The sequence below is a fragment of the Podarcis muralis genome, chromosome 5, assembly GCF_964188315.1.
Source record: "Podarcis muralis chromosome 5, rPodMur119.hap1.1, whole genome shotgun sequence".
NCBI classification, from domain to species: domain Eukaryota; kingdom Metazoa; phylum Chordata; class Lepidosauria; order Squamata; family Lacertidae; genus Podarcis; species Podarcis muralis.
Window position 1 is genome coordinate 70,540,406 of NC_135659.1, and position 26,535 is coordinate 70,566,940.

At 42.0% G+C, this 26,535-nt stretch overlaps 3 protein-coding genes across 8 annotated transcripts in view; 1 reads left to right on the plus strand and 2 right to left on the minus strand.

Moving 5' to 3' along the window:
• Nucleotides 1–550: 550 nt before the first annotated feature.
• Nucleotides 551–10,624, minus strand: EIF6 (eukaryotic translation initiation factor 6). The gene is made up of 6 exons (XM_028734753.2): nucleotides 10,396–10,624; nucleotides 9,006–9,091; nucleotides 7,581–7,756; nucleotides 6,510–6,686; nucleotides 4,341–4,522; nucleotides 551–3,230 (listed from the first exon to the last, which is right to left on the minus strand). Exons 1-6 carry the CDS (start codon nucleotides 10,500–10,502, stop codon nucleotides 3,221–3,223), a joined length of 738 nt encoding a protein of 245 aa, XP_028590586.1. The 5' UTR covers nucleotides 10,503–10,624; the 3' UTR covers nucleotides 551–3,220.
• Nucleotides 10,625–10,664: 40 nt separating this feature from the next.
• The window catches only part of CEP250 (centrosomal protein 250), a 135,160-nt gene continuing 119,289 nt past the window's right edge, over nucleotides 10,665–26,535 (plus strand). For 5 of the 6 annotated variants that reach the window (XM_077929136.1, XM_077929138.1, XM_077929141.1 and 2 more), the window contains exons 1-3: nucleotides 10,758–10,955; nucleotides 12,112–12,533; nucleotides 25,726–25,791. The gene's annotated coding sequence lies outside the window, so the exon portion shown is untranslated. Of the gene's footprint in view, nucleotides 10,956–12,111; nucleotides 12,534–25,725; nucleotides 25,792–26,535 lie in introns of all 6 variants that reach the window. The other variant, XM_077929137.1, reaches the window with a different exon arrangement.
• FAM83C (family with sequence similarity 83 member C) lies at nucleotides 13,325–25,729 on the minus strand. The gene is made up of 4 exons (XM_028734744.2): nucleotides 24,767–25,729; nucleotides 20,045–20,212; nucleotides 18,270–18,394; nucleotides 13,325–15,620 (listed from the first exon to the last, which is right to left on the minus strand). Exons 1-4 carry the CDS (start codon nucleotides 25,313–25,315, stop codon nucleotides 14,753–14,755), a joined length of 1,710 nt encoding a protein of 569 aa, XP_028590577.2. The 5' UTR covers nucleotides 25,316–25,729; the 3' UTR covers nucleotides 13,325–14,752.

Genomic DNA, 26,535 nt, shown 5'->3' on the forward strand with positions numbered 1-26,535 from the left:
TGTGGGGGAGGAAGGGAAAGGAGAATGTTAGCCGCTTTGAGACTCCTTAAAGGGAGTGAAAGGCGGGATATCAAATCCAAACTCCTCCTCTTCTTCTTCTAAAGCTTTATCTGCTTTAAACATCTTGGAAGCCTCCTGCTAATAGCTGAGTGGTCCCTATGTAACACATCATCAAGATCACATATGGTATTAACTAGATTTAGAGTTTTGCCCCATATCTAATTCTGTCAGACTATCCACTTATTTAAAAGATGCTGCCAATCATATGGACTCAATAAGATTTCATCCTTGTCTTGCAGCTCTGCTTTGAAAACACCTCCTTGCTGATACTTGATCTTACCCTAGTACCTAAAATTTTTATCTTACTCAATCTGTTATAATGTCCCATCTCATTATTATTTGAGTCAGATCTAAATTTTATAAAATCACATTATTTATTAATTCCTTATCTACACTGTTATGTATCTAAATCTATTTGTGTTACAATGCAAATTGACACATTTATTAAAGGAGTTTGTCATTTTGCCATACCACACAAACAAAGTGCTCATGAAATCAAACACCAGCACATTTATTAAAGGAGTTTGTCATCTTGTCATACATTTTTAAATGAATGCTTGTCAGGAGACTTGAACAGCATCTGTTGTTTCCAAACTCTCTAAAAATTTGAGACTGGCCAATTTATTAATATTCCAATAAATCTGCCTGCTCCTAAGGTGTTACATTTCTGGTTCTCCTGGATTTCAGAGTTTTTGTTTTTTGCTGTTTTCAGGCAGAAATATTTTGCTTTTCTAATCTGTTGATGGGAGCTTGTTTCTAGATTCCACACTTAAGGTGTTAAATGTATTTTCCATTTCTTCCATATTCATAATAGATTTTTTTTAAAAACCAAGTAGTCTCTTTCCTACTGGTTACTGCATAAGTTATTTGTTCCCCTTTTCTTAAACATTCTATCCATCACTTTTGCTAACATTTAAAGGCTGCTGCAGAAGGTTACATTTGCTTCACAGAGCAGTCTGGCTACTCTCAGAAAAATAGCCACATGGCAGAAGAAAATGTCTAGTCCTCTGTGCACACTCAATCTCTTAGTTGTCATCTGTGGGTCAGATAGCTAAATCAAATGCCACTGCACTCACATCTGGGATACAGTGGTTTAGCAATTATTATTCAATGTGGCTGCACTTAAAGGCCTATATGGATGCTAGATATTTACAAGACGTTCCAATGCGAGCACGTATGGTAAGTTATATATATATATAAACATGCCTGAAAGCTGTTGCAGTAATAATAATAATAATAATAATTTATTATTTATACCCCGCCCATCTGGCTGGGTTTCCCCAGCCACTCTGGGCGGCTTCCAAAAGAATATTAAAATACTGTGATACATCAAACATTAAAAGCTTCCCTAAACAGGGCTGCCTTCAGATGTCTTCTAAAAGTCTGGTAGTTGTTGTTCTCTTTGACATCTGGTGGGAGGGCGTTCCACAGGGAGGGCGCCACTACCGAGAAGGCCCTCTGCCTGGTTCCCTGTAACTTGGCTTCTCGCAGTGAGGGAACCGCCAGAAGGCCCTCGGTGCTGGACCTCAGTGTCCGGGTAGAACGATGGGGGTGGAGACGCTCCTTCAGGTATACTGGACCGAGGCCGTTTTAGGGCATTTTGTGTAACGTCAGTAAGGAAGTAAGGAAGGAAGGAGCTTTCAATAGTCTATTGGACCACTACAGTTCATAAAGAAAATATGCTGTGAGCTGAACAATTTATTGTCGCACTAGATTCCCTTAACAGCATCGTGTTAAGAACTGCAAAACCCCACTATTGTGGGAGGTGGGGAAATTAATATATTCGGGAAATAATGTAAGCAAATAGTGCAAGACTGGAGGATGAAATGTATAATACAGGAGCAAGAAACCTGTGGCCCTCTAGATGTTATTGGACTCCCAACTCCCGCCAGCCTAGCCAATAAACAGAGATGATGGGTGCTGTATTTTAGAACTGTCTGGAGGATCAAAGATTCCCCACTCCAGTGTAATACACCTTCAGCTGCTTTTAACTTGCACCATGCTTCATTACTGGGATGTGTTTGAGCTAGATGTAGTAAAACATGGAGTAGAGCGTGCTGGATCACCTTACAGAGAAAGACAAGGGTGATTTTGTAATAGCCAGGAACAATGAGAAAAGATAGATGGCACAATTGAAACAGGTACTTTGGCCAGTAAACTGCAGCAGGGAAAGCTATGAAATCATAAAGTAGCTATGGAAAGTTTTCAAGTAAAAGCCAGATTGTTGAACAAAACTTATGTGTTCTTTCAGATCTCTTAAGTTTGATGCAGCCCTTATCCCTTATACTGAATACCAGTATCAATGTCCAGAACAACAGTTTCTAGCTTTAAGGTTTATTAGTTTTAACTGCCTTTGGCATTAAGCCTCAACCAAGTGACACCATCACCTACTTCCAAGGATTGTTTCTATCGATGCGCAACAAAGCAGAGCCTCATAAGAGGCTTAAGATACAGGTTGCAAAGTAGTTTCTTATGACTGAATTGTTAAGGAAGTGTGCATACAACAAAGAGGTCAAAATAAATTATTTCCACCCAGGCTATTTTCTCTAAAGTAAAGGCTCTTCATAACTTCAGCAGAGGGATGGATTGGTCTTTCATCTGGTCTTCCTCCACAGATAAAGGCCAGTGTCATTTCAGAGAACTGCTAGCACATGTTGGCTTTACAGAATTATAGGGATATGGCAAAAAGCTCCATGGCTTATTTCAGTCCTTTTAACAGGCAGTGTCTGACTACCAAATTTACATAAGACAGCTACATTAATCTAGGCTGCAGGCTATGTAAAAATGATCCAGTAGAAATCCCAGCTGTGTCTGATCGAGAAATGATAGCTGGTTCAGGCACATGCCGGTGAATGCAGAAGGAGAAAACCATTTTGTTTTGTTTTTTAACCATTATTACATGTAATGACATTTTTAAACATTTTTCGATAACATACACTCGCAATTCGAAAATTATCTCATGAATTAATGAAAGCAGGCCATATTAGCAGAAGTAACAAAAAGGGGCACAGGTGTGTAACATTGTAGTTTAGAAATGCTGATTGTTGTATACCCTTCCTGGTCTAGGTCTGCAGAGTAATAAACAGAGCATTTACTTCAGTGAGCAATCAAGATCATAATCTGGCCTTCAGTGCTTCTGTGGTGGTCAGGGAGCAGCAGATCATGTCAAGCTAAAAAAGGAAACACAAATGAAGGTTAGCCAAAAATACTTTGGGGGCTCCAGCAAGGCTGTCTTATTTTTATCTCCGTTATCTAAAAAACCAGGCAAGATGCAACAGAGAATTCAAAACCTGTCACACTAACTGGACTGCATTGTGAAGGTCACTAACTGGATGCATGTAGAAAGATCAGCTACACAGCCATGTCAGTACTGAATTCTCACAATGGTCAGGAGATTAGACATGCCACATAAAGGCAAAGAGTCCAGTGGCTTCCCACTTTATTCACTGCCCCTTTTGGCCATTCCGTAAGCCAGTAGCAAAGCACAATGTGCTCACACAGGTAGCAGATGCACGAGAAGGTGCAAGGTTTTTTAAAAAACTTACTACGTTTATTATTCTTTAATCGAGTCATGGATCAAGTCACTGCAAATATTAATTACAGGCACATTGCCTAGATACACACTTACACGCATCCCACACAATTTTTTTGCAACACAAAATAAATGTTTACGTGGGTCGTCATAAAATAGATAGGTCTTCCCTCACTCTGGGCTGCTGCCTTGAGTGAGGGAAGGTGGCCTTTCACTGGCCAGCATCATGGAGCAGGAGGTGCCTTCTCCCCACCACTGAACACCCATCTTGGCAACAGTTCTGCTCTCGTCCTCTGTGGCCGTCCACCACCACGCACACTAGCTCCCCTCAGGCAGGCTTGGGACAAGCCGGGCAGCAGCCCCTAACAATTTCCAGAGTGAGTCTCTCTCCTCCCTGCGTTCTCTCTCCCCCCCCCCCCCATTAAAGTGGTTTGCTCCTCACTTTGTGCGATTTCACTTATGTGAATGGGCCCCCAAAATGTAACCCTCATGTAAGTGGAGTGAAAATGGTGGGTGGGATATATAGAAAAAGTATTCCCTTTGCAAATGATGAAAGTAGTACTAGAACTTCTAGCAGATCAGTTTCACAGACCGTGACAAGCAGGTGAAAGTACAGAGACAACTGAAGAAAATGAACTACCATTTGTGATTAATCACAGGAAAGTTATAATAAGCAAAATGAGAATCCAGGCAGTCACCGACCTTGAGGCATTTACTGGATTTGCGAGAAAACAAGTGTCAAACCTACCTGTCAATCAAAGAATCTCTCATAGTAGTAGCAATGGTACTTGGCTGTGATTCATTGAGTTTAAAGACACTCTCAATAACAGATAACTCTGTGCTGGTTGTGTCCAGGCCACAGAAGGCACACCAGTCATTCACAACCATTCCAGCTGCAATCACCTCACTGCCACGGTTAACAGTTCCAGCCTGGTAAAAAAGAGAGAGACATTCATGACAGTACCTCTGGCTAAGAGATTTATTTTTTTTTTGGTCATGCTCATCTATAATGGCAATACCCAATGCACTAACATCAGAGTTATTACCTCCCACCACCTAGGATTGGATCTATTATAAGCCCGAAGTAAAGTATATGTAACTGATAATTTAGTTTGGAACCAGTAGCCTTGAATACTTTTTAGTGGAAAGGCAGGATAGAAAAATTCTAAGTAAAATATTTGAAAAGGCAATAGAAGCCAAGCCCTCCAGAACCAGGAAGGCATATGTAAGTTAGCTCTTTATCATCATTTCAAAGGTAATATAGCCCAGCATTTAGAAATGTCAGAAAAGCCAGGACCCAATTCTCTAGCCCACAATTCTCATTGAGTTGCCTTGGGGAATCCACTGGGTCTTTGCAAACAATTTACAGCACAAGTGCTCATCTACTGTGTGGAATTTAAACACAGAGTGTGTTTCTGTTTCGGGATTCTGCATTTCCGCACCCCACTCCACGTAGGCTCCAACTACACATAACATAGATTTCTGCATGTTATTCTCCACTTGTTTCAATCCTTTAAGACTGGAACCAGCTCCACCTATGCAGAAAATGGGTGGTTTAACTCCTTATAGCTTAAAACCACACTATGTGAGCTTTTTTTCCAGTTTGGGGGACAAATATACAGTGGTGCCTCGCAAGACGAAAATAATCCGTTCCGCGAGTCTCTTCGTCTAGCGGTTTTTTCGTCTTGCGAAGCAACCCTATTAGCGGCTTAGCGGATTAGCGCTATTAGCGGTTTAGCGGCTATTAGCGGCTTAGAAAAGGGGGGGGGAGCGAAAAAAATCGCAAGACTCGCAAGACGTTTTCGTCTTGCGAAGCAAGCCCATAGAGAAATTCGTCTTGTGAAGCGCATCGAAAAACGGAAAACCCTTTCATCTAGCGGGTTTTTCGTTTTGCAAGGCATTCGTCTTGCGGGGCACCACTGTACCAGTACGTGTAAGATATGGAAACTTCATATCACAACCCCATCCCCTGACTCCCATGGCTGAGAAAGCAACTTGCTAAGAAGGGACCGGAGAGGATAGAGTTAACCTCATTTTCCTCACACCCACTTTTGCTCAGAAACAGGCTGCCCTGGCTGCTAATTAATATGTAGAAATAATCATCAATATATGTGATCAACATAACTGTTAATGTACACATCACTTTTCAGTGTTAGCTACAGTAACTGATAGGATTCTCTTTACAGTGTGTGGATTCTAAAAGGCAGACAATTTGGGTAAGTGAAGAGTTGAATCAAAAGAAGATTGGCACTCCAAAGTTCTCTTTACAGAATTCCAGGAGAAGCAGCATCAAAAGCTTTTATCCCTTTTAAGTCAGTTTCTTAAGAGGGGTACTTGTCAAATAGCTCTAGACTGATCCTTTTGAAACCAATTATAATCACTAACACTGTATGCAGCCAATGTAACAATGGCACTCTGATATTTTTCATTTAATCAATGTTATTCCCAAAGCACGTTTCAAACCCCTCTCCCCAAGACACTCTAAAACACTCAGTCTTGGATGTCTTTCAAGTCATTAAGCATTTCATCTTAATGTAAACATTCACTCAAATTCTTCACTGTTCTTCATATTCTTCTCCCCACCCCACCCTACCCATTCTCCTAATATACACATTTTTCTGTTTTGGGAAAAGAGTAATCTTGTGCTTTTATACATTGCCTAGGGTCATACTAAAACATAGTTTAATTTAGGAATGGTTAGAACTGGCGTTAGAAAGTGATTTCGTGTTTTGAATTGGCCAGGGTGTGGCTATGGTAACTCAGTCATAAATACAGAGGGTATGGTCTCTGATCTCAGTCTTCTGAGACCACTAGGTGTGGGGGGCAGCAGCAGACAACTGAAACTCAGCCTGTTAGCTTCTTCACAGTGTAATAAAACTGGGCACTCAAAAAAATACTCAGCAGAAAGAGTAGTTACCACAAGTGGGACTTGTAGCAATGAGGAGAGCTCATCCTGGTCTTCAATGGAAGTCTTGGGGTGCACAAGTCCTCCCTGGTTGCTGAAAGCACAATAACTTCCCACCAACACTTGTTCTGCTACCGTCTGCCTAAATACTTCCACTTTTAGTACGTCTGCTAAAATCTCTTCTGTCTCCTGTAAAAAAATATATGAAATGTTTAAAACCAGTACTGTGAACACATTAAACCTTTCCTAATTAATTAAAAGCAAATGCCAAATCAATTTATCTCATTAAGAAAAGTACACATGATCGCAATATTAATATAAAGGCCTTTTTGAGAACTAAACTCCCAGTTTAATAAACAAAAACCACCACTCATGTTTAGAAGAGCCTGTGTTTAGATACTGGCCATGGAAGGGCTGTTGCTTTGTGCAAGTGCACCACCGGAGACATGCGGAAGGTCTCAGATTCAATTCAGGGCTGAGGAAGACTCCTGCCTTCAACCATGGACAGCCACTGCCAGTCACTGTAGACAGTACTGACTTCTGTGAACCAATGAAATAAAACAGCTTCCTAGGTTGCTAGGTGATTTCAACTGAGCATGATCAGTTTCCATTGCCTCTGACCATAGAATCTCAAGTCAGTAGTAATCAATAGCACACAGCATGTAGTTCTTACTGCTGGAAGGAAAGTCATATTAAAAGCATTTACTACAACTAGAATGGAATTAGCATGCTGCTGCCACCAACTTTTTGTGTTTTTATACTGTAAATCATCCTGTGATCCTCAGTTGGAGGGCAGTATAGAAATTTAATAAAATAAAAAATAATTGTTTAAATGATAACTCCTTTCTTCCATTCCGCCAAGTGCCTCTGTAACTATGTCTCTGGCATCCTGCCTTCCAGTTGTTGTAAAATTCAGCTGATGGTGTCAAGAGCCTGGAAGAGAGGATGCCAAAGTTCGCAGGCAGCTCAGCTGCTGAACCTTGTGTGGAAGAAGGAGGCTCCTTTATCTACTATCACTACTTAACGTAAGTAGCGGTAGCATGCCAATTGCTGAAAAATTCAGATCAAAATGAACTCATTTACTCTGTCAATGTCTGGATGGACAAGTGCTACATAGTCATTGCACGTAGTGACATTGCCCAAGGCAGAGAGGCGCTCTTCCACCCGCTGAATTCGTACGGAGTCTGGAAGACTGTTTCGGATGTGCTGAAGCTCCTGGTCCGTGGTATTGTTTGGGACTAACAAGCCATGCCGGTTTCCTAAAAGAAAAGGGATGGGGGAGAAAAGAGACACAATTCAAGATTCAGGAGTAACAGGTCTTTCATTTTCTTTCTCCCCCAAACCTGGATGCCATAAAGCAATGAATGAAAAAAATCACTGGTTGAGTTCACAGGTCGTAGTAAACAACACCTAACTGTTTACCATGAACACACAGATGGCTTCACTCCTCCCCTAGTGGTAGCCGGAATAAACCATGATCCCTGGCTTATGTAGGGACTGGGATGTGTGGTTTCTTTTGCTCAAACAATTGGGAAGACAAGAACAACACTGACTTAAGATCATGGTTTGTTTGAAGAAACACAAACAGCCACTACCCAGAAAACAAATCCTGGGATCATGGTTTGAAGCTCCCATTTGCACTAGGGGAGAAGAAAAGTGGGGCCACCTGCATGCTCACAGTAAACTATTAACTGTGTGAACTCTGCCACAGAATCACAGAAATGGATCTAACCCAACTTCCTGTGACACCTTTCTTGCTGTTAATGGAGTACAGAAATGCATTCGCAAAGCAAATAACTACAGGCACTAAATGCAAGTAAACTAAGCCATATACTCCCACCCCAATACAGGGTCACCGAATACTCATTCAGATATATAAAATTTTATATAATAAATGCAATATATCTAGCTAACAAACTAGTGCCAGAAGAACTAAATTGCTAATTTACATAACTTAAAACAAGTTTATATTATTTTTTAAAAAATATATCTTGTCTTTCTGCTAGATAACAGGTTTCTAAGGTACAAAAAACATTTTTAAAAAATAGAAAGCAGTGAAAATAGTCTCCACCTTTAATTTTTATTCCTGGACCTGGTGTACCTCCTCTTGGGAATTGGACATTCTGCAGCTGCTAGATATTCCTGGAAACAGTGGTGACTTAAGTCGCAAGAGGACAGTGATATTAGCTATCTGCTTCCCAGCTCTTAGATAACATTATGTAAGAGCGCTTTAACAGTAATAATAACAGTATACTACCATCAGTTCACATGGCTGTTTACTGTTAATATTAATATTGTCTGAAAATTATTTTTCTCTTCTTTTCCCATCCAGCTCAGTGTTGTCTACACTGACCAGTGGCGGCTTTCCAGAGTTTCAGGCAGGGGACATTCCCTGCCCTACCTGAAGATGATGGAGATTGAATCTGGGAAGCAGATGCTGTATCACTGAGCTACAGCATTTATATTTTAAGAAGGATTAAGACAACTCAATTGGAGAATGCAACTTACCCACACACATTCTGCCAATGATTCGACATCCGGCAATTGAAGCATGAACTACAGGGATGGTATCCGAAAGCTCCCCTTCAAAAACACTAAAGCACAGCACAATGAAAATTGTAAAACGGTACCAAATTCAACATGACTACATTGTCAAGGACTCAAATAAAGGAGAAACTTGCACAAGGATAGTCAGTCACATGAGCCTCTTGCAGCAAATACAAATAGCTCTCGCAGCATCTTAACCAGTAACAGATTTATCCTGGCATATGGCTTTATTGTGGCATAAACCAACATGGCATGACATGAGCCTGTTGCTAAACTGGAAAAACAATTTATCAATTGAAGAGGCAAACAGCCTTTGACGAAAACAGAGAAACCAACCAACAATAATGGGTCAGTGACTCTTTTTCAGTGCTGGAGATGGAGATGGACTCTGCCCATTATGGGAAATAGGAAGCCCTGAACATATATTTTTCAGATGTCCTTTTTACGCTGAGATTCATAGAGACACCACTGATCCTTTGCTGAAGAGGCTCACCGATCTTTCAGACAGGTCTAAACTTAATTCTCTCTTCTTGGGCAAAGATCACAAGAAGACCTGGCTGGTAGCCAGATTATGCTCCCAGATTTGTAGGCACAGATCATCCTCTAGAATAAAATAGCTTACTAGGGAAAAGCTGAAGTCACCCTTTGGGGCACCTCAGGGTCAATCTTTATGGCAGCCCAAATCTCAGTTGTATGGGTGTATATATATATATATATCTCAATTTTAACTCATGATCGATTGCTGCAATCTGATCTAATTGTATATTTTATCTTTATGAACGCTGTTTCTATTGTGTTATGCGAGCTGGTCTTTGACCTTAATAAATTATCTCATCTGACGGGAGGGCGTGCCACTGGGCAGGTGCGACTACTGAGGCCTCCTTGCAATAAGGAAACAGTCAGAAGGCCCTCAGTGCTGGACCTCAGTGTCCTTCGGGTATACAGGACGCTGGCCATTTAGGGCTTTGATGGTCATCACCAGTACTTTGAGTGGTGCTTGGAAACAGGCCGGGAGAGCCAATAATAGATCTTTTAGGACTGGTGTGATGTGGTCCCACAGTCATCAGTGCGGAAGCCGCATTGGGGATTAAGAACAGTTCAAAACCTGCCACTCATAACTTGCCCAGCGCCTTAATGGATTCCCTCATAGTTTTAGCAATATTCGGGGGGGGGGGGCAGGGAAAGAAGCCCGGCTGCCGAGTGGCAGCTTCCTTTTCACGGGCCAGGCCTGGCTCCTGGTTTCAGGGTCCGAGTTCGAAGGGCAGGAGAAAAGAGTGACAGAAATAGCCTGGAGAGACTCGAGGCGCGACCAGGCTGAGAGGAAGGCCTCCTTTTTTGGGGGGGGGTTTACCTGTAGAAGCCCTCTGAGCCCCCGATGGCCACCAGGCAGTAGGCGTTCGTGAGCTTGGCGAAACAGCCGATCTCGTTGTTATTCTCGAAGCTGGCCCGCACCGCCATTGCTGTCAAGGAGCCCCCGAGCAGAAAGCACACAGAGAGGGAGGGAAACAGCCCAACGTCGCCCTTCGTCCGTTGCCTTAGACACGCGGACAGGCCGCAAGCCCCGTCACTCGGAAACGCGCCGCGACGTCACTTCCGCTTCACAGTCTCGCGCCGGCCGCCGCCGCCGTTGCGCACAGACGCAGAAGCACGTCGTGCGTACGGAGGCCGCATCCCGGGGGGGACTTTGGAGTTTGGGTTCTTCGCCTCCTCAGAAAAAAAGTAACTCGAAGAAAACAGCGGAGAAATCCTGGGTCCCCCCCGCGTTTGTCAGTGGGCATTAACGGGTCCCACATTCCCAGTAAAAAAAGAAAAGGGGAAAAAAAGTTCCAAGTTTTAATTTAATGTGGAAAAAACACTGCAGTATGCAAATGAGCGCTGGATTCGGGCGTCGAGAGGGCGCGAGGGGGAAATGTAAGGAGGCTGGTCTTCGTTGCAATTTGATGGGAACTTCCTGTGAGGGATTTTTTTTGTTGGGCATCCCCATCAGTCTGGCCTCTAACCCGCAATAATAGTAATGGCTGTTAGCCGCTCTTTCAACCCCTACAACCTGCAGTTGTGGAAATAATGGACTTCGTTTGTACTGGTAGAGATTGTTCCTTTAAACGTTTACAAGCCCCAAAATAGTTTTTACCACATGAAGTAAGATCTAGGTTTGAAAGAGCAGACACTTCCTGTTGCTATATATTTTATTTTTCGGTGCTGCTGACCAATCGCAATTGTGCTAAAATCCTTTCTACTCCCATCGATTTCTATAGCAGCTCCCATCTCCACCCCAGAGGAGAGGCTGCAGTTCAAACCTGGAAATTCCCCAATCCAGATGAGTCACTTTTCAGTATCACTGATTGCCACCTGCCTCCAGGTTGCCAGAGGCCATGACCCTTTCCCAGCGCCACTTGGTGCTGAAAAGGCTTTCTCTCAGTTTTGGGTAATGGAAAGAAGCAAGGCTTTTTTTCAGTCAGAACTTGCCGGAACTCAGTTCCGGCACATCTCAGGTGGGTGTCATTGCCATTATTAGAGAGCGAAGGAGGTGTTCCTGGTGAGTTCTGGCACCTCTTTCTCTAGAAAAATAGCACTGGAAAGTAGGACATTAAGCATCATATTGTTTGGTCTACGTAGTGGGCAGAAGACCAGAGGTCTGCCTTAAAAGGAGTGGTGAGGGACTTTGTTGTCCCAGAGTGGTTGCAACTCAATGTTCTCCTCTGAGGGGTTGTCCACACTGGAGTTTAATGGGAATTTAAGGTTGCTTATGTCTCTGTTTATTTAGCAATGCCCTCATGATGCCCTCCCTACTCAGCCCCTATCTCACACATTCTCACTTGTAGATCCGGGTTTTCCCAATCTGAGAATAAGCCAAAAATTGGGAACGGGGTGTGTGTTGCCAAACCAGTCAGGGCCAAAGGGATTGGGATGGGGCAGTGGCAGTGGTGTTGGACTCAGTAAGACACCCAGTCCCTGCGATCTAGTGGTTCTTGCAGTGGCACAATGCACTAGATGTTAATTCTTTAGCATTATTTCTGATGTCTAAAAGTTGGAACACCTGAGAACTGTAGCACCTTTGCTTCCCCAGAGCCTCCTGCATCTGCTAGCAGCAGCCCAGTAGCAAAGCCTCGACTTCAAAGGAAGAAACATCTGGCTGCTTCAGCATCTGTTTTCAAGCCAGAAGATTAAGCAGCAGAGAAGTTACTGGTATCATGGGCCAGGAGTCAGCTTTGCCTGCTGAACAGCCTGAAAGGGGAGAAGGTAGAGTGACTCCACTTGCAGCTGATCAGCTTTCAAGGACACAAAGGAGAAGGCACTGATGAGAAACAGCTGGCTTCAGCCTTCTTAAGCAGAGCATCCAGCTGCAGTCAGTAGTGCCTGGCCCTACTTTGCTGCTTCTGTTCACATTGATCCTTGATCATTGGATTCCCTGGACCATTTGACCACATGGATTGCTGTTCACCTGACCCTAGGACTGGACCTGACTTTGGACGATGACCCTGCCTACAGGCAAGTAAACCGTTGAGACTCTTCTGGTTCACTGGTCTCCCATGCCATTGAGTTCTGCACGTTGTTGCTCAGTATGAGACTGTGACAGTTGGAACATTTGAAAACTAAAGAAAATTACCACATACATAAACCTTTATCCTACTCTAGTAACTCCTACTCTAGTGATGGCCCAGTTTGCACATCACTTTAAGCCATATTTAAATTATCATTTAAAGGTGAATGCACAGTGTGCTGCTGTTCAGGCAGAAAATCACGGCTGCTCCACTCCTCTGCTGTTGCACCCTCCCAAAAATCTCTCCCATCAAGCCCAGAAAACTTTGCTGAACTAGTGCAGCTCTCAAGCAGCACATCCAGTCTTGATTTTGAGAAATAACAGGCATCGGTGGCGACAGCCTGCTTCTCTCTACTAAGTAAGGGTTCAAGATAAAGCTAAATGTGTGCCACTGATTTCAGATTGGTAAGCATGCAATTAATCCTCCCACTGAAATCAGTGGAACTTCCAAGTGCGTAACTTCGGACTGTGACCTAATTCTGTTCCATTGGCTCAGGTGGAATGAGGTATTCTAGGATTGTGTAAACCCTTTATTAAAATCTGGTTGACCACCTATTTGGGATAAATACAACATGTGTTCATGTAATTAAACACACACACACACACACAGCACAGTCTCAAGGAATTCAGAATTCAGGTTGTATAGGCTGCTGTTCAGGACATTTCCAGGCATCTGCATCACCCTTTGGAAAGGCTTCTTGTATATGTGACACCAGTGCTCAGTACTCAGAGGCCCAACTTGTGCAACACAAAAGTGTTTATTAAACACAAAGAGTCAATAATTATAGCCCTTCCCATGCTATCTTTCATCACAGGGTTCACAGGCTATTTTTAAGAGATACAATCAAAGCAAACCAATGTATTCTCGGTGTTTTCTTCCTGCAAGAGCACATTTATTTATTTATTTTTACAGTAGCGAAACCTATGACCGACAAGGCACTGGGATTTATACAGTAGCTTTGCATAATTTCATATGACTAATCCCCCTACCACTAAGCATTTTTCATATTATCTGCTGCTTCCTCCATTAGAATAGCTTTATGCAGGGCTGGTCCAAAACATTTTGGCACTTGAGTCAAACCTCAAAACGGCGCCTCCTTGCTACCATGGAAGAATGGCTGAGTGAAGATCTACATTGGGAACAAAGGGGGAATAAAGACCTATATTGGGAACAAGAGCGGGAGGAGACCAGGAGCACCTTCTATTCACCAGGAGGGTGCTGCAGAGGTGGCAGTTCCAGGCTCCACAGAGTGCACTGTAGCTGTTGCTGCTACTGTGGCGGCAGCAACGGGCGATGCATTAATTGGAGGCCAGATATTCTGCCCCTGTGGATCCTGCTGCCTGAGGCAGCTGCCTCACTTTGCCTCATGCGTGGGTCAGCCCTGACTCTGACATTTCTGGGGGAGAAGGAAAGAGAAGTGGGCAAGTAACAACTGGGAGTAGGTGGGAGCATAGCTTTCACTTTGGCTTCTGCTGATCTTTACAACTTTTACCTCTCTGAACTCTTTCCCTTGGTAGCAATGATTTCTCGCAGCTCTGACTAGAGAGTTCTTCTGATTCAGCTAACAAGCTGCACTGAAGTCTCTCTACCAGTATTTTAAAGTGGGTGGTTTGTGTGCCTCATGTTACTTTTTATGGATTGATTACATATTTATCCTGTTTTCCTCCACTGAGCTTGGGATGACATACAGGTCCACTCTACTCCCTCATTTACCCTTACAACAAGCCTACATTTTGCTGAGAGATAGCAGTTGGTTCAAGATCCCCAATGAATCTCAAAGAGACTTCCTAGTCATGATTCAATACTCTTAACTTCTACAAATGAGAGATTTAGTCAACCCCACCCATTATTTCAGGAGTCACTACTTATGCAATGGTGCAGAAGTACAGATTAACCATTTTTCCAGCTTTCAGAATATGCCATCCTTTATATTACGGTAATTCTAGCACCCTACAATTGATATTCATCCTATAGCTGTCACATAGCTATGGGTTTATATTTCTGGACTCCTTTTTAAGACTATTCAGGTTTTTTGTTTTTTAAAATTAAGTCTGATACACCCAACTATGAATGGGAGATTTGGGACTTCCATATTTTTGTATTATTACAGATATAATTAACCATTTGAATCAGGTCATATGTTTTTGCTAAAATGATAATACAAAATTACATCTCAAATCGACTGTGAACTAGCTTTGGTTTTGACTTGTTATAGTTGGTAATGAGATCCAATTTACTGTGACCAAGAGTCATTCTTTTTTCATCCCTGTGTATTTTGCTGTTGTTTTTCGTTGGCACATCATCAGAGGAGCAATAGGAACTAGAATCCGTGGTCTTTGGCTCAAAATGTACTGATTTAGTAGGCTTGTAACTGAGATCTAGTTTGCTGTAGCTATGAGTTGCTGGTTTTTCATCCTTCTGTATTTTGTTTACATCTTCCATAGCTTGAACAGTATAAGGGAACTTTTTGTTGACTTTCATTCCTATACTCTCAGGCAGACGCTTCACATCGTGTCCATTTCTTGTGTTGTTGCTTAGTATTGGTGAAGATGTTGACAGCAAAGATGTCTTAAGTCTTAGTAGATTAGGTGCATCATTTAATTTAGCTGATGCACTGCAGCTAGAGTCCAGCAGCTCCCTGGGCTGGTATTTCAAGTCATTAAGTCCCAGGAAGCCTGAAACATTCATTCTTGTTTCACCGGGAGTCCTTTCTTTAATTTCACAGTGTGCATTAGAAGTTGTCAGGTCTAGATATGGTGATCTCCTTATGCTTACTACGCTTGAATTTGAGAGGCTAGTTGAGGGGCTTGTGGTCTCGCTCTCATTCATTTGAATACGCTTAGAAACTGGCTCAAGTTTCTGCAACAATCTGTGGGGAGAGGTTGTGGATTTTTCAGCTTTGGGGATGCTGAGTTTGTTCACAGATCTAGACTCGGCATATATGCATCGGAACTCTCTGTCAAAGTCCTCAACAATTTTTCCTTTGAAGTGTGTCACCAGGCCAGTGTGGACTTGACTGCACAGCCACGTAAAACTGAAAAAGAAAGGATTCAGAGACCCTGTGAATCATCAACATACCAAATAACTCTGATTTCAAATAGTTATCTATTTGGATACTATGGAAATGCATTGGACAGGATAGTTAGCTGAACACATCAGTCTTATTTCACTGCATGAAAATAATGGGTGGAGCAGTTTGAGGAGCAGTGATTCAGGATGAGATCACAAGCATTAGGTTTGTTGGGCAATAATTGAAGCTATTACCTGAATATGCCAAGCTATTATACTTCATGGTTGTTATAAGATCCTAGTAACAGATATGGGGGAAAAGCTGGTAGGTTTGTTTGTTGTCATAAATTCAGTATGTTAGAGAAAAAGACCTTGCGGGCCATTCCATCCACACCAGTATTCCCTAGATTTGCCTTTGATTTGCTCCCCAGTCTACAGTGTAAGGAAATATCATTGGCCCTACCACTTGGCAACTCCAGGTGGTGCTGTGTTGGCAGCACATGTTACAGAGGTGACTGCTCAGAAATAGAAATTGAAGCAAAAATGGGGTGTTTGCTGCAGAATGTGAATAATCCTTTACAAGGGTTTAGCCCTGGCATTTATTTTCAATATTAAGGACCAGCTCTGGGATATAAAAAAGTAATGGGTGTTCCTGAACATGTGTAAAGCACTTTCTGCTCAAGATGAGTTACTGGAGCTAATCACCATATATATTGGTTTAAAATTTAGTTTAGAGGACAAGGTTACTAGGGAGGCTTGACCTCCATCTTCCTCCAAGAGGTTTGCTCCAGGTCTGTGTGCCATTGGGGTTACAGTGGAAATCATCAGCTTACGATATGGCATTCTTACAATGGCAGCACCCTGTCAGAGAAGCTCACTCCATCTCCGCTCTAATTATGTTTCAGATTCTGAGTTTGGGACTCTTGAGTTTTTTGGTTCACTGTTCCCGTTGGTTGTTTCCTGCTGCTGAATCGAATTAGTTAACAGTGTTCTGCTGTTTATCATGTTCTTACTTTTGTTCTTATTTACTGTTGTATTATGCATTTTTAATTTTTTTGTTAGCCACTTTCCAGAACTTTTTATATTGAAAGGTCTAAAAATATTGAAACAAATACAGAAACCGTTTCTTTTAGAGATTTCCCACTGGCCTGGCAATGTGGGCAAACAAGGGAAGGACAATATGTGAATAATCCCACCAGTATTGTTGGGGTGAGGGGCTAGTGCAGGGGTCAGCAAACTGTTTCAGCAGGGGGCCGATCCACTGTCCCTCAGGCCTTGTGGTGCGGGGACTGGACTACTTTTTTTTGGGGGGGGGTGGATGAACAAATTCCTATGCCCCACAAATAACCCAGAGATGTGTTTTAAATAAAAGCACACATTCTACTCATGTAAAAACACGCTAATTCCTGGACCGGATTTAGAAGACGGTTGGGCCGGATCCGGCCCCCGGGCCTTAGTTTGCCTACCCATGGGGTAGTGGATCCAGGACCTGATGCGAGACAGGAATAGCATCAGTAGCTCACTCTTCTAACTGGGGATCATTGAAATGCTAGGAGGAGGGTTAGTGAACCAAGAGCCCCAAAAGAGCGGCATTGGAGGGTGGAGCTTCTGGACCCTTAATAATGATGTAGAAGAAGGGATTTCAGGAGTTGTAGGTTTTCATCTCTGGATGACAAGCTGCAATTGCTAAAACATCCTCTTCTACATAAATATTAAAGGTACAGGAGACTTGTCCCGTTTTGTCTGGTTTATTTGAAATGTGGAAATGGGTAAATGGATTCTGAGTAGAATAGTTGAAGTGCAACTAATCCCAGCAACTCAAGAATCCAGTGGGTGGGGTTTTAATACTGCATCAGTGGTGTCTTGGGCTGGTGCAATAAGTTACCCTGTTCCTAAATGGCCTTGACAATTAACAAGTCTGACTGCCAAGTTATTATAAACTTCCACACCCAAGTATCCCTTCCTATTAAAAGCCATTAAGAAAAAAAATGCCATTTTGGAATGCATGCATTGTAGTTCTTTGAGATGGCTTCATGATATGGCAACATTCCACTGGGTTCCCAGGCTTCCTGTAAGTTAAAATGAGAGGGCAAGGGAAAGGCAGCTATTAAAGTGTTGATGAATCTGTCTGGGTGGAAAGGAGTGAGTTGTATCAGTCAAGGAAGTCCTCTTGGCTGCAGTTAAAACAAGACAGGGCTGTTTCCTCCTGAAGGCAAAGCCAAGGGATTGGCATGTGTGGCAGAGTAATTGAGGCATGCAGATAAAAAGGAAGCTGCACTTACTGATGATGAAATACAGATGCTACAGCATCAGCAAGGAAAGGGACAAGATCAATGAGTGGACAGTCAACTTATGAAACTTATCTCTTTTATATAAATGTTTGTGTCAGTGTCATATTATCTCTATTTACTTGGAAGAAAATTAGGGAGATCCATGTTCAACCACAATGTCTAGGTCAGTCATACTCTCAACACAATCTGTTTCCATGGAAGAACTGCCCTGCAAAATTCTGAGAAGTGTGAATTTCAAAGGATTGGCTGTGTTTTGGTTCTCATATACCCCACTGGCATGAATGAAGTAGCAAGCATATCAATCCTATTCACAGGGCCTAAAATAGCACAGGTCCTAAAGAAAGAGGTGCCATATCTTACATGCATTGTTCATGATATCTCACCTGTAGGTCCCTGCAAGGACTTCTTCGCCATCTATCAACACAAATTTCTCAAGTGCTTGTCCTGTAAGCTTCTTGCCAGCTTTGCTGTAGTATGTGTCTCCACTCACACAGCGTATGCGCATATTCTGAAATGGGAACAAGGCACAGTAGAGATCAAAGACAAATGTACCGTCTTTTCTGTGCTGAACTTAAATATGTATGCAGTGTGTATAAATTAATATGAAACTTGGAATTTGCCGTTGCAATTTATATATCTACATCAACAGTGTGTTTGGATTTAAGGGAATTTTTCTTTAAAAAATCCCATGTACATGTTTCCTTACCCCATTAAGATTAACAGCACAATTATATACAGTAAATGTCAACTTGGAAGTAGGGTTCATTGGGGTTTAATCCCAGGTGAGGATGCATAGTTGCAGTTTAAATATATATCTCAAAATATAATAACAGCTGCAGATATAAAAGACCAGGAGCTGTTTTGCCTCATGTTTTGAGGCAAAATACTCTAAAATTATAAAATACTGGAAACCGGTTGTGGGGCCTCTATCATGTGACTCCTTTCAAATCCTATTTAGATATTTGAAAGCTATAGTAGCTGTAGACATAACTCTTTATCAATAAATGTGCAATACGTTCAAACAGCCAAAATTGCAGTAACCCAAAAGTGGCAGAAAAGAAAAACCTCTATGATACAGAATGGTTATTAAGAGTGTAGGATCAGGCTCATATTGACAAATATAATATAGGTTAAATAATGTAGACAAGCAGGCTATCTGATTATTAGAAAATGGAAATAGAATGCTGTTGAACTGGATGAACTTGGTCTGATCCACCAAGGCAGAACTTATATTTTAATTCCTGAAGAAAGTGCTTTGAAGAAGAACATAGTTTCAGAAGACAAAGGGCACAATTAGAGATGACACCAGCAGGTCCATAAGTTTAAATTCATGTTTTCCCCAATTGTATTTAAAATATTTTAAATTGTATTGCTCCCTCAGGCAGTTTTCTTTTCAGTTGAGTTACCATACCAGAAATGAGCATAGATGGAAGAAAAGGTGTGTGTGTGTGTGTTTGTGTGTGTGTGTATGTGATTCACTCTCTGGCCCCATGTGCTTCAAGCATGAGCTTTCCATAAATCCGTCTTTATATGTGATCAAGGCAGACCTGGGCATATAAACAAATGTTTCTGTTGCCATCCTATCTGGTTTCACCCAAAATGGATGGATGGAAATATTTGGGTGAAGACCTCACGGTGTGTCACTGAGCCTGATGTATGGTATGTGCATTTGTGACTTAGACCTGATAATTGTCACTCTCTCTGCTCTTGGGGTGTTCAACTGCTCCTGAGTGGTAGAAATGACATGTGAAGCCTCCTCTGCCAATGCACAACCTCTGCTTTAAAGACTGTACATGTCCTGTTTGCTTTTCTGTCTGTCATCCAGCTGAACAAACATTCAGCAACACATTGTACTTCTTCACCTACATTGTAGGGAGGCAGGGATCAAAATTCAATTTTCTTTTTTAAATGACTGTATAAGAAAACTGCAAACTGATATTGGTGTTATACTAGTTTAACTGTTATGTCTTCCAAAAAAGCCTGGGGTTTAGGTCTGGTGAGGATGCTAAGAATTGTTAGAGGTCTCTAGCCCCCACCCCCTCTCACAGCACTATAATGACAGTCATATAACTGTCCTCCCCCTTTAATGTCCATATATTTTCTCACAGGTTGTTTTAACTTAGTAGTACTATACTAGCAAAACTAACTAGAAACGTACTGGGAAGTCATCCATAGTGAGATCCATTTTATTGCACATTTCTGCAAAGTGCCTCAAGTTCTTTTCATCAAGGATCAGGTAAACCGGAACACGCCGTCTGCTTGATGCCTCCATCAGGTCACTGAGGATCTCCATGTCTGTGAAGAGATCCATCATAATTGCAATCACCTGCACAGATGGGGGTGAAAGTGATAGGAGACATGTTAAAAAATACCAGCAGTAGATCTGTACTATTAAAAATTATTTTCAAAACATAGCAACGAGTTCCAGTATCTCTATAAGTGATTTAGTTTGCTTTGGGAAAATGGAAGAGCAAGAGTACTTTGCAGATAAAGAGTACTTTGGCACAGAGATTCTTCTGGCCCTCTATCCTAGGCTGCTCCCACACTAGCTCTTTTGTATGGAATATCGGTCCTTTGGTAACTCACTTTTTATGGAGAGTCTATGCAATATCGCTGACAAATAGGTACATCTTAGTGTTCTCTCTGCTGTTCACTCAAGGTGGTTTTTTCCCTTCTAGATTTGACTTAGCAGTGTTGTTGTTTGCAATAAATACCATTGCAGCACCAGTCTTTCAGATAATCTTGGGATTTATGTATTAGCCGAACAGTGAGCATTAGAAAGCATTTTGACTAAGTGTAATTTCCAGACACACTTCAAGGGAAGCCCCATGTAGAACACATTGTGGTGATATGACTGAGGCATGTGTCACTGTGGCTAGATCTGCCTTCTCAGCTTGAGCAAAGGCACTCCTAGTCACTGCAGCTGCCTGGATAGCCAGGTATAATGCTAGGCCAGGAGCTACAAGCCTGGTGCTTCAGGTAGAGGTCATCCCCATCACAACAGGTCATATTTCTGTTCCCGGATCAGCTTATCTACTAACCAGCGTTACTGCTATCTTGGCTGCATTAGAATCACAGAATAAGAATTGTAGAGTTGGAAGCCACACCCAGGAATTTCCATGTTTGGCACAGTTTAATCAAACCTTGATTCTAACTTTTATTTATTATAAGAATTATGGCTGCCTTGCACCCACAAAACTCTGGTACCCCAACACATAGCAATATACAGTGCAGCCACATAGCAGCCACATTAAGCAATTGTTTCTCTACAGTTTTCAGTGCATTTCCTCAACACTCCTTATAGCAGAAAGTTCAGGGCTTGTTTGTTTTGCAAGCGGGTTTGGTGTGCAATCTGAATTTGTCAGTATGCAATTGAATCCCGCCCACAAAATGGTGGCAATCTGGAAATGCCCCCAGGCTTAATTGTGGAGGGAGTTTCATAACTCAGTTTGGCAGGCCAGGACCTGAAGGGAATCCTGTACTTTGAAGTTCTTCTCATATCAAATAGATGGATTAATCTAAAGTATTTGTATGCTGCCTTTCATGCAAATATATCCCAGACTGGTTCCTAATAGTAAATTACAATAAAACGCAATTACTTAATGAAATACCAGGGTGGGGGTGGAGCCAACAACAACTCCGTAAATAAAAACCATCCCACAAATTAACCACAACTTTAAAGCAAATTCAGGGAGGATAATGGAAGTCTCAATTACAGTGTTTCAAATATAACATCTTTTACCATAAGATTTTTACCTTCCATTTTATATACAGTGCCTGAGGGAATTAAAAATGCCTTAACCTGGCAACAGTATAGATGAAGATACTTTACATATGAAGTATTTCTGTTTCACCATGAGTATTAAATATTAAGTTAATAGAGTTAAATATTAATATTAGGAGATTGGCCATAGCTCAATGATAGCGCACACACCGGAGCCACAGGAGTTACAGCCGTGAAGGAGGAGTATGAGCTGAAAAGGCCCATTGTCTAGCTCCCTTGTTATATTTGCTTTTGTCTACTGCATGTTGTTTAAGTATCATAGAATCTTAGAATTGTAATATTGGAAGGGACCCTGAGGATCATCTAGTCTAGTCCAACCCCCTGTAATGCAGGAATATGCAGCTGTCCCATATGGGGATCAAACCTGCAGCCTTGATGTTATCAGCACCATTTTCTAACCAGCTGAGCTAGCTAGAGCACAAGTGATCATCTTCACATATTTTTTGCATTTAGTTATATTTACAGTTTTGGAATGTGTTTCTTGTATGGTATTGTTTCTCTATGTTATTTTGAAATTGTTTTTGTAGTGTTTGAAATGCCCATTTCTTTGTTGTAAGTGCTTTGAGCATGTTTTTGTGTATGAAAAATGGCATACAAATAAAATGAATGAGTGGCTTAGAACAAGTGATATGTGGATTATATATGCATGCGTGTGCGCATGTGCATACATGCATTTGTAATCATGGGTTTGTAAGCGACCCTCGGAACTGTCCTGTCTCAGCTGCTTCAAAAGTGTACAACACATGCACAGTCGTAATCTGTGATACGCTAAGCTGATATAAGAATTGAATAGAAATATTAATTTCTCAAGGTGTGTCTTTCCTACCACAATGATAGTGACATTTCCTCTCTTCTATTCAGTTCTTTAGCATCCATAGATCTGGCAGCCCTGCCAACTAATGAGCTTAATTTCAGTGTCACACTCTTATTTCTGTAGGGGTTTTGTAATGACACCAATATTACAACAACATTCCAGTAAGCAGCTGAATTAACTGATCTCAACCATAAATGTCGATTAGCACTAAGGTATTTGTACAAACTGGGAGTGCACTTAATCCTTCCACCCGTCATGTGTCCTTGCCACCTCTTCCTCAGGCAATACAGTCACACAGCTCTTGTCGGTTCTTATTATTGTTGGCATCTGCCTGTCTCGGGAGACAATGGAGGAGTGCGCCTTTGGGGGTGAAGCCAAACTGCACTGGAGACTTACAGCGCCTGCTGTGTCTGTATGGATTGTTATAGAGAATCATGGGAGTTGTGATTTGTTTAGCGTCTCCTCACAACTCTCAGTGTCTTTAACAAACTACAGTTTTAGGATTCTTTGGGGAAAACCATGACTGTTAAAGTGGTAGTGTTTGGCGTGAATGTCATAGACGATTAAAGGGAAATTAATTCTATTCAAATGAATAACAGATCTACATGTAAATGTATTTAGGAAACAAATCTATTCACAGATGTGTTGCAAGCTCTGTTAAGTACTTTCAGCAGTCACCAGAGCAAGGTCTGTAGACATCTTGACATAGCACACACATGCACAAACACTTTGGAATTACTCCTTTGAGAGAATAAACACCAAACATTTTACACAGAAGAGAAAAAACTACTATGGAGGCAAGTTTTGAGGAGATATCCTAGAAAAGGAAATAGCAGGAACCTGGCATCCTATTCATGGTTCTTTCCTAGAAAAGCCCCATGGACTGTGGTATAACATTTTCCACATACATTTCTTGACTGACTCATCCCAAAGAACTCTCTTGTCTTGAGATTCTGCTGGGCTACAGTTTAGGGATGGCCAAAAGGAGACTGCAGAGCAGGGTATGGTCCAGGAAGCCATTTTATTTGGTCCTTGGAGACCACACCAAATTTAATGATTGTATGATAACCATTTTCTCTACCATTTCATGCTTTAGGGAAAACATTTTCAGAAGCTGGGAGAGATTATTTACAGTTTAATGTTGCTTCTGTTTTTGAGTTTTGCACGTAATACCTGGGCCATGCATACACCCATCTGCTCCACGATGGTGAAGTTCTCACTCCTAGGTTGCAAGGATGACTTTATACTAAAGAATAATATAAGTGAATCTAATAATTTCTAAAGGTGTGTGGCAAAATATTATTCTTCCCCCAGAATTTTTATAATGGTGTTGAAAATATAGATTGGCCACTTCTGCAGTAGTTAAATATGACATACTTTCCACTACAATACTGAGCAATCGAGCGTCAAAGCCTGTCATGTAACCCTTCAGATGAAAAACTCATACAAGGCTAAAATACTAACACACAAACACACACGGAGTTGACATAATACATAAATAATTGTATCCAATGCTGTCCAAATCAAAACCAAAATCCCAACTATCTGGAGTAGAGGTACTGTGTGGGAGGCTGCCGGGCACATGAAAGGAGGGAGAAGTTCATATGTGGAAGTTGAAATTTGCTGCGTGAGCAGAGCAGTGGTGTTGGCTATAACCCAAAAATTTTAAGTAGGATATCATAAAAATGGGAGCAAACTACCAGGACTGGCCAAAAACAGTTTTCTGCCAGAGATGAAGGACAAAAGGGCACCCCACTCTTACTCCACATGCAGAAGGCAGCTGCATTTTACTACAATATTAGAAACAGGATGGTGTCCACCACCACACCTGGGACAAACTGTAGGGCACATTCAGCTTTGTTTGCCAACAGAAAAGTACAGAAATGGGGCTCAGGGGGAACAGGAGGGGGAACTGCTCACTTGAGGCAGTCAGCTTACTCTTCCTAATGGTAGGACTAGCCTTGCAAACATATAAGTACAGTGGTACCTCAGATTACATACGCTTCAGGTTACAGGCTCCGCTAACCCTGAAATAGTACCTCAGGTTAAGAACTTTGCTTCAGGATGAGAACAGAAATCATGCTCCGGTGGCATGGCAGCAGCAGGAGCCCCATTAGCTAAAGTGGTGCTTCAGGTTAAGAACAGTTTCAGGTTAAGAACGGACCTCTGGAACAAATTAAGTACTTAACCCGAGGTACCACTGTAATTCCAGTGCAACACCAGAACCCCAATGATCAGCCCCATCTTCCCCTTTTGGATTATATATCAAATGCTCTACTTACTGTCTTGGCCTTGCCTATCAGAGACCGAAGTAATTCCTTTACATTGTGTGTCTTGTCCCTTTGGAAATACAAAGTGACTTCTGTTTGGCCACATGATGAGACTGTGGGAACCTCTGGCCAACCGAGCTCCAGATCTGGGGGATCAATGTCTGACATAAATGGGAAGTATGTCCCAGATGTGACTCCAGAGAGGAGGGAAGCCCCGTCACCACTGTCTTCTCTCGTCAGCCCTGCCTCTCGTCTTTTAATCGGAGAACCTGTGATGCTTTGACTATGTTGGCTCATGTAATCCATATCTAACGTGGAAAGAAATGGCAGCTCCTTTTCCTTAGTAATGGCTTGCCGGTAGCCACCTTCTCCCTGTTCCAGAAAAGCGTCCACAGCCAGCCTGGCCGTCTCGCTATGCTGTAGTATTGAAGGGGTGATTTCCACCCTCCAGGGCTTTTTCAGATCATCCAGACGGCTTTTCAGTTGCCCTGTGGTCCCTTGGGAGCTCCCATAGCCCCTGTGGAGCCAGCTCATTGCCTCTGCTGTTGGGTAGCCAAACATGATAATACTCAGTTGCCCCTCTTGAGGAAAATTCTGCCGCTTTTTCAGTCAGGAGTCCTCCTGTTTGCTGTTTCTGTTTTTTGCTGGGTTCTTTCGACAACGTAGCTCACGACGACTCTCTAGCTCCTGAGGATCCGTATCCTTTGTCCTCCTCAGCCTCTTCTAAACATCCATTCCTTCCAGGAAGAAGGAAACTTCTCTGGTTGTTCCTATTTGTCTGCTGAAGGAAGAGGTAGTTGCTGGAAATTTTGGTGTCCAGGGCCTGTTTCGATGTTGTCTTCCTCATGGAAATGTCAAGAAGGATTTCCCCATCTTTTCTGCAGTAGCTGCTTTTAGATACGCTTCCTCAAGCAGTGAGACTCAAATAAGTTCCCGCCCTAACTAACCGTGAACAAATTTCTCTGTTGCAGTCAAAACCCTGAAACCTGTTCAGGCAGTTCTCATGCCTCGAGAGGAATGCTGGGACCTGTTCTAAGGTCAGTGTGGATTTATGTGACTATAATAACTATACACAAATGAAAAAAGAATGTAGTAACACTGAGCCAGGCTCGAAATAGGAAGGAAGATGATAGTGCATTCTTTAGTGTACATTAGTATTCTTTTTTTCTTTTGGTGTTAATGGGTGCACACCTGTGCAATAAATTCTGCAAATTGCTGTAATTCAGGGCAGGACAGTGGTTGTTCAGGGTCTCCAGAGCACATATTTTCTTTGAAGTGCACCGGAAAAGTATTAGGCAAACTTATTTTTTCACAATGTTTTAATAACCATGATTTTTAGATTTAGGACAAGCGTAGTCAGCATTCTGACTATTTCTAGGTTATTTCATCTGAAGCTCTCCTCTGGAACTTATTCTGAGGGAAACTTGGAGGGTGATGTTGAGTGAGGGCCTTTTCGGCTGTGGCTCCTTGTCTCTGGAATGCTCTTCCCAGTGAGGTCTGTCTGGCTCCTTCACTGACATATTTTTGATGTTAGGTTAAGACTTAGCTTTTCCACTAGGCTTTTGACGGTCTGAGTCGATTTTGTTCTGGTGCTAGTGTGCTGCTAAAGCTTCCTGCAGCTGTTACGGGCTGCATGTGTGGTGTTTTTTAAAAAAGGAATTGTAGGTGTTCGCTTGAAAATGACGTTTGATATGACGTTTAAATGATATTATGAATTTATGTGTATTTTTAAAAATGTAAGCCTCTTGAATACATTTTAGGTAACAAGCAACTAATATGTC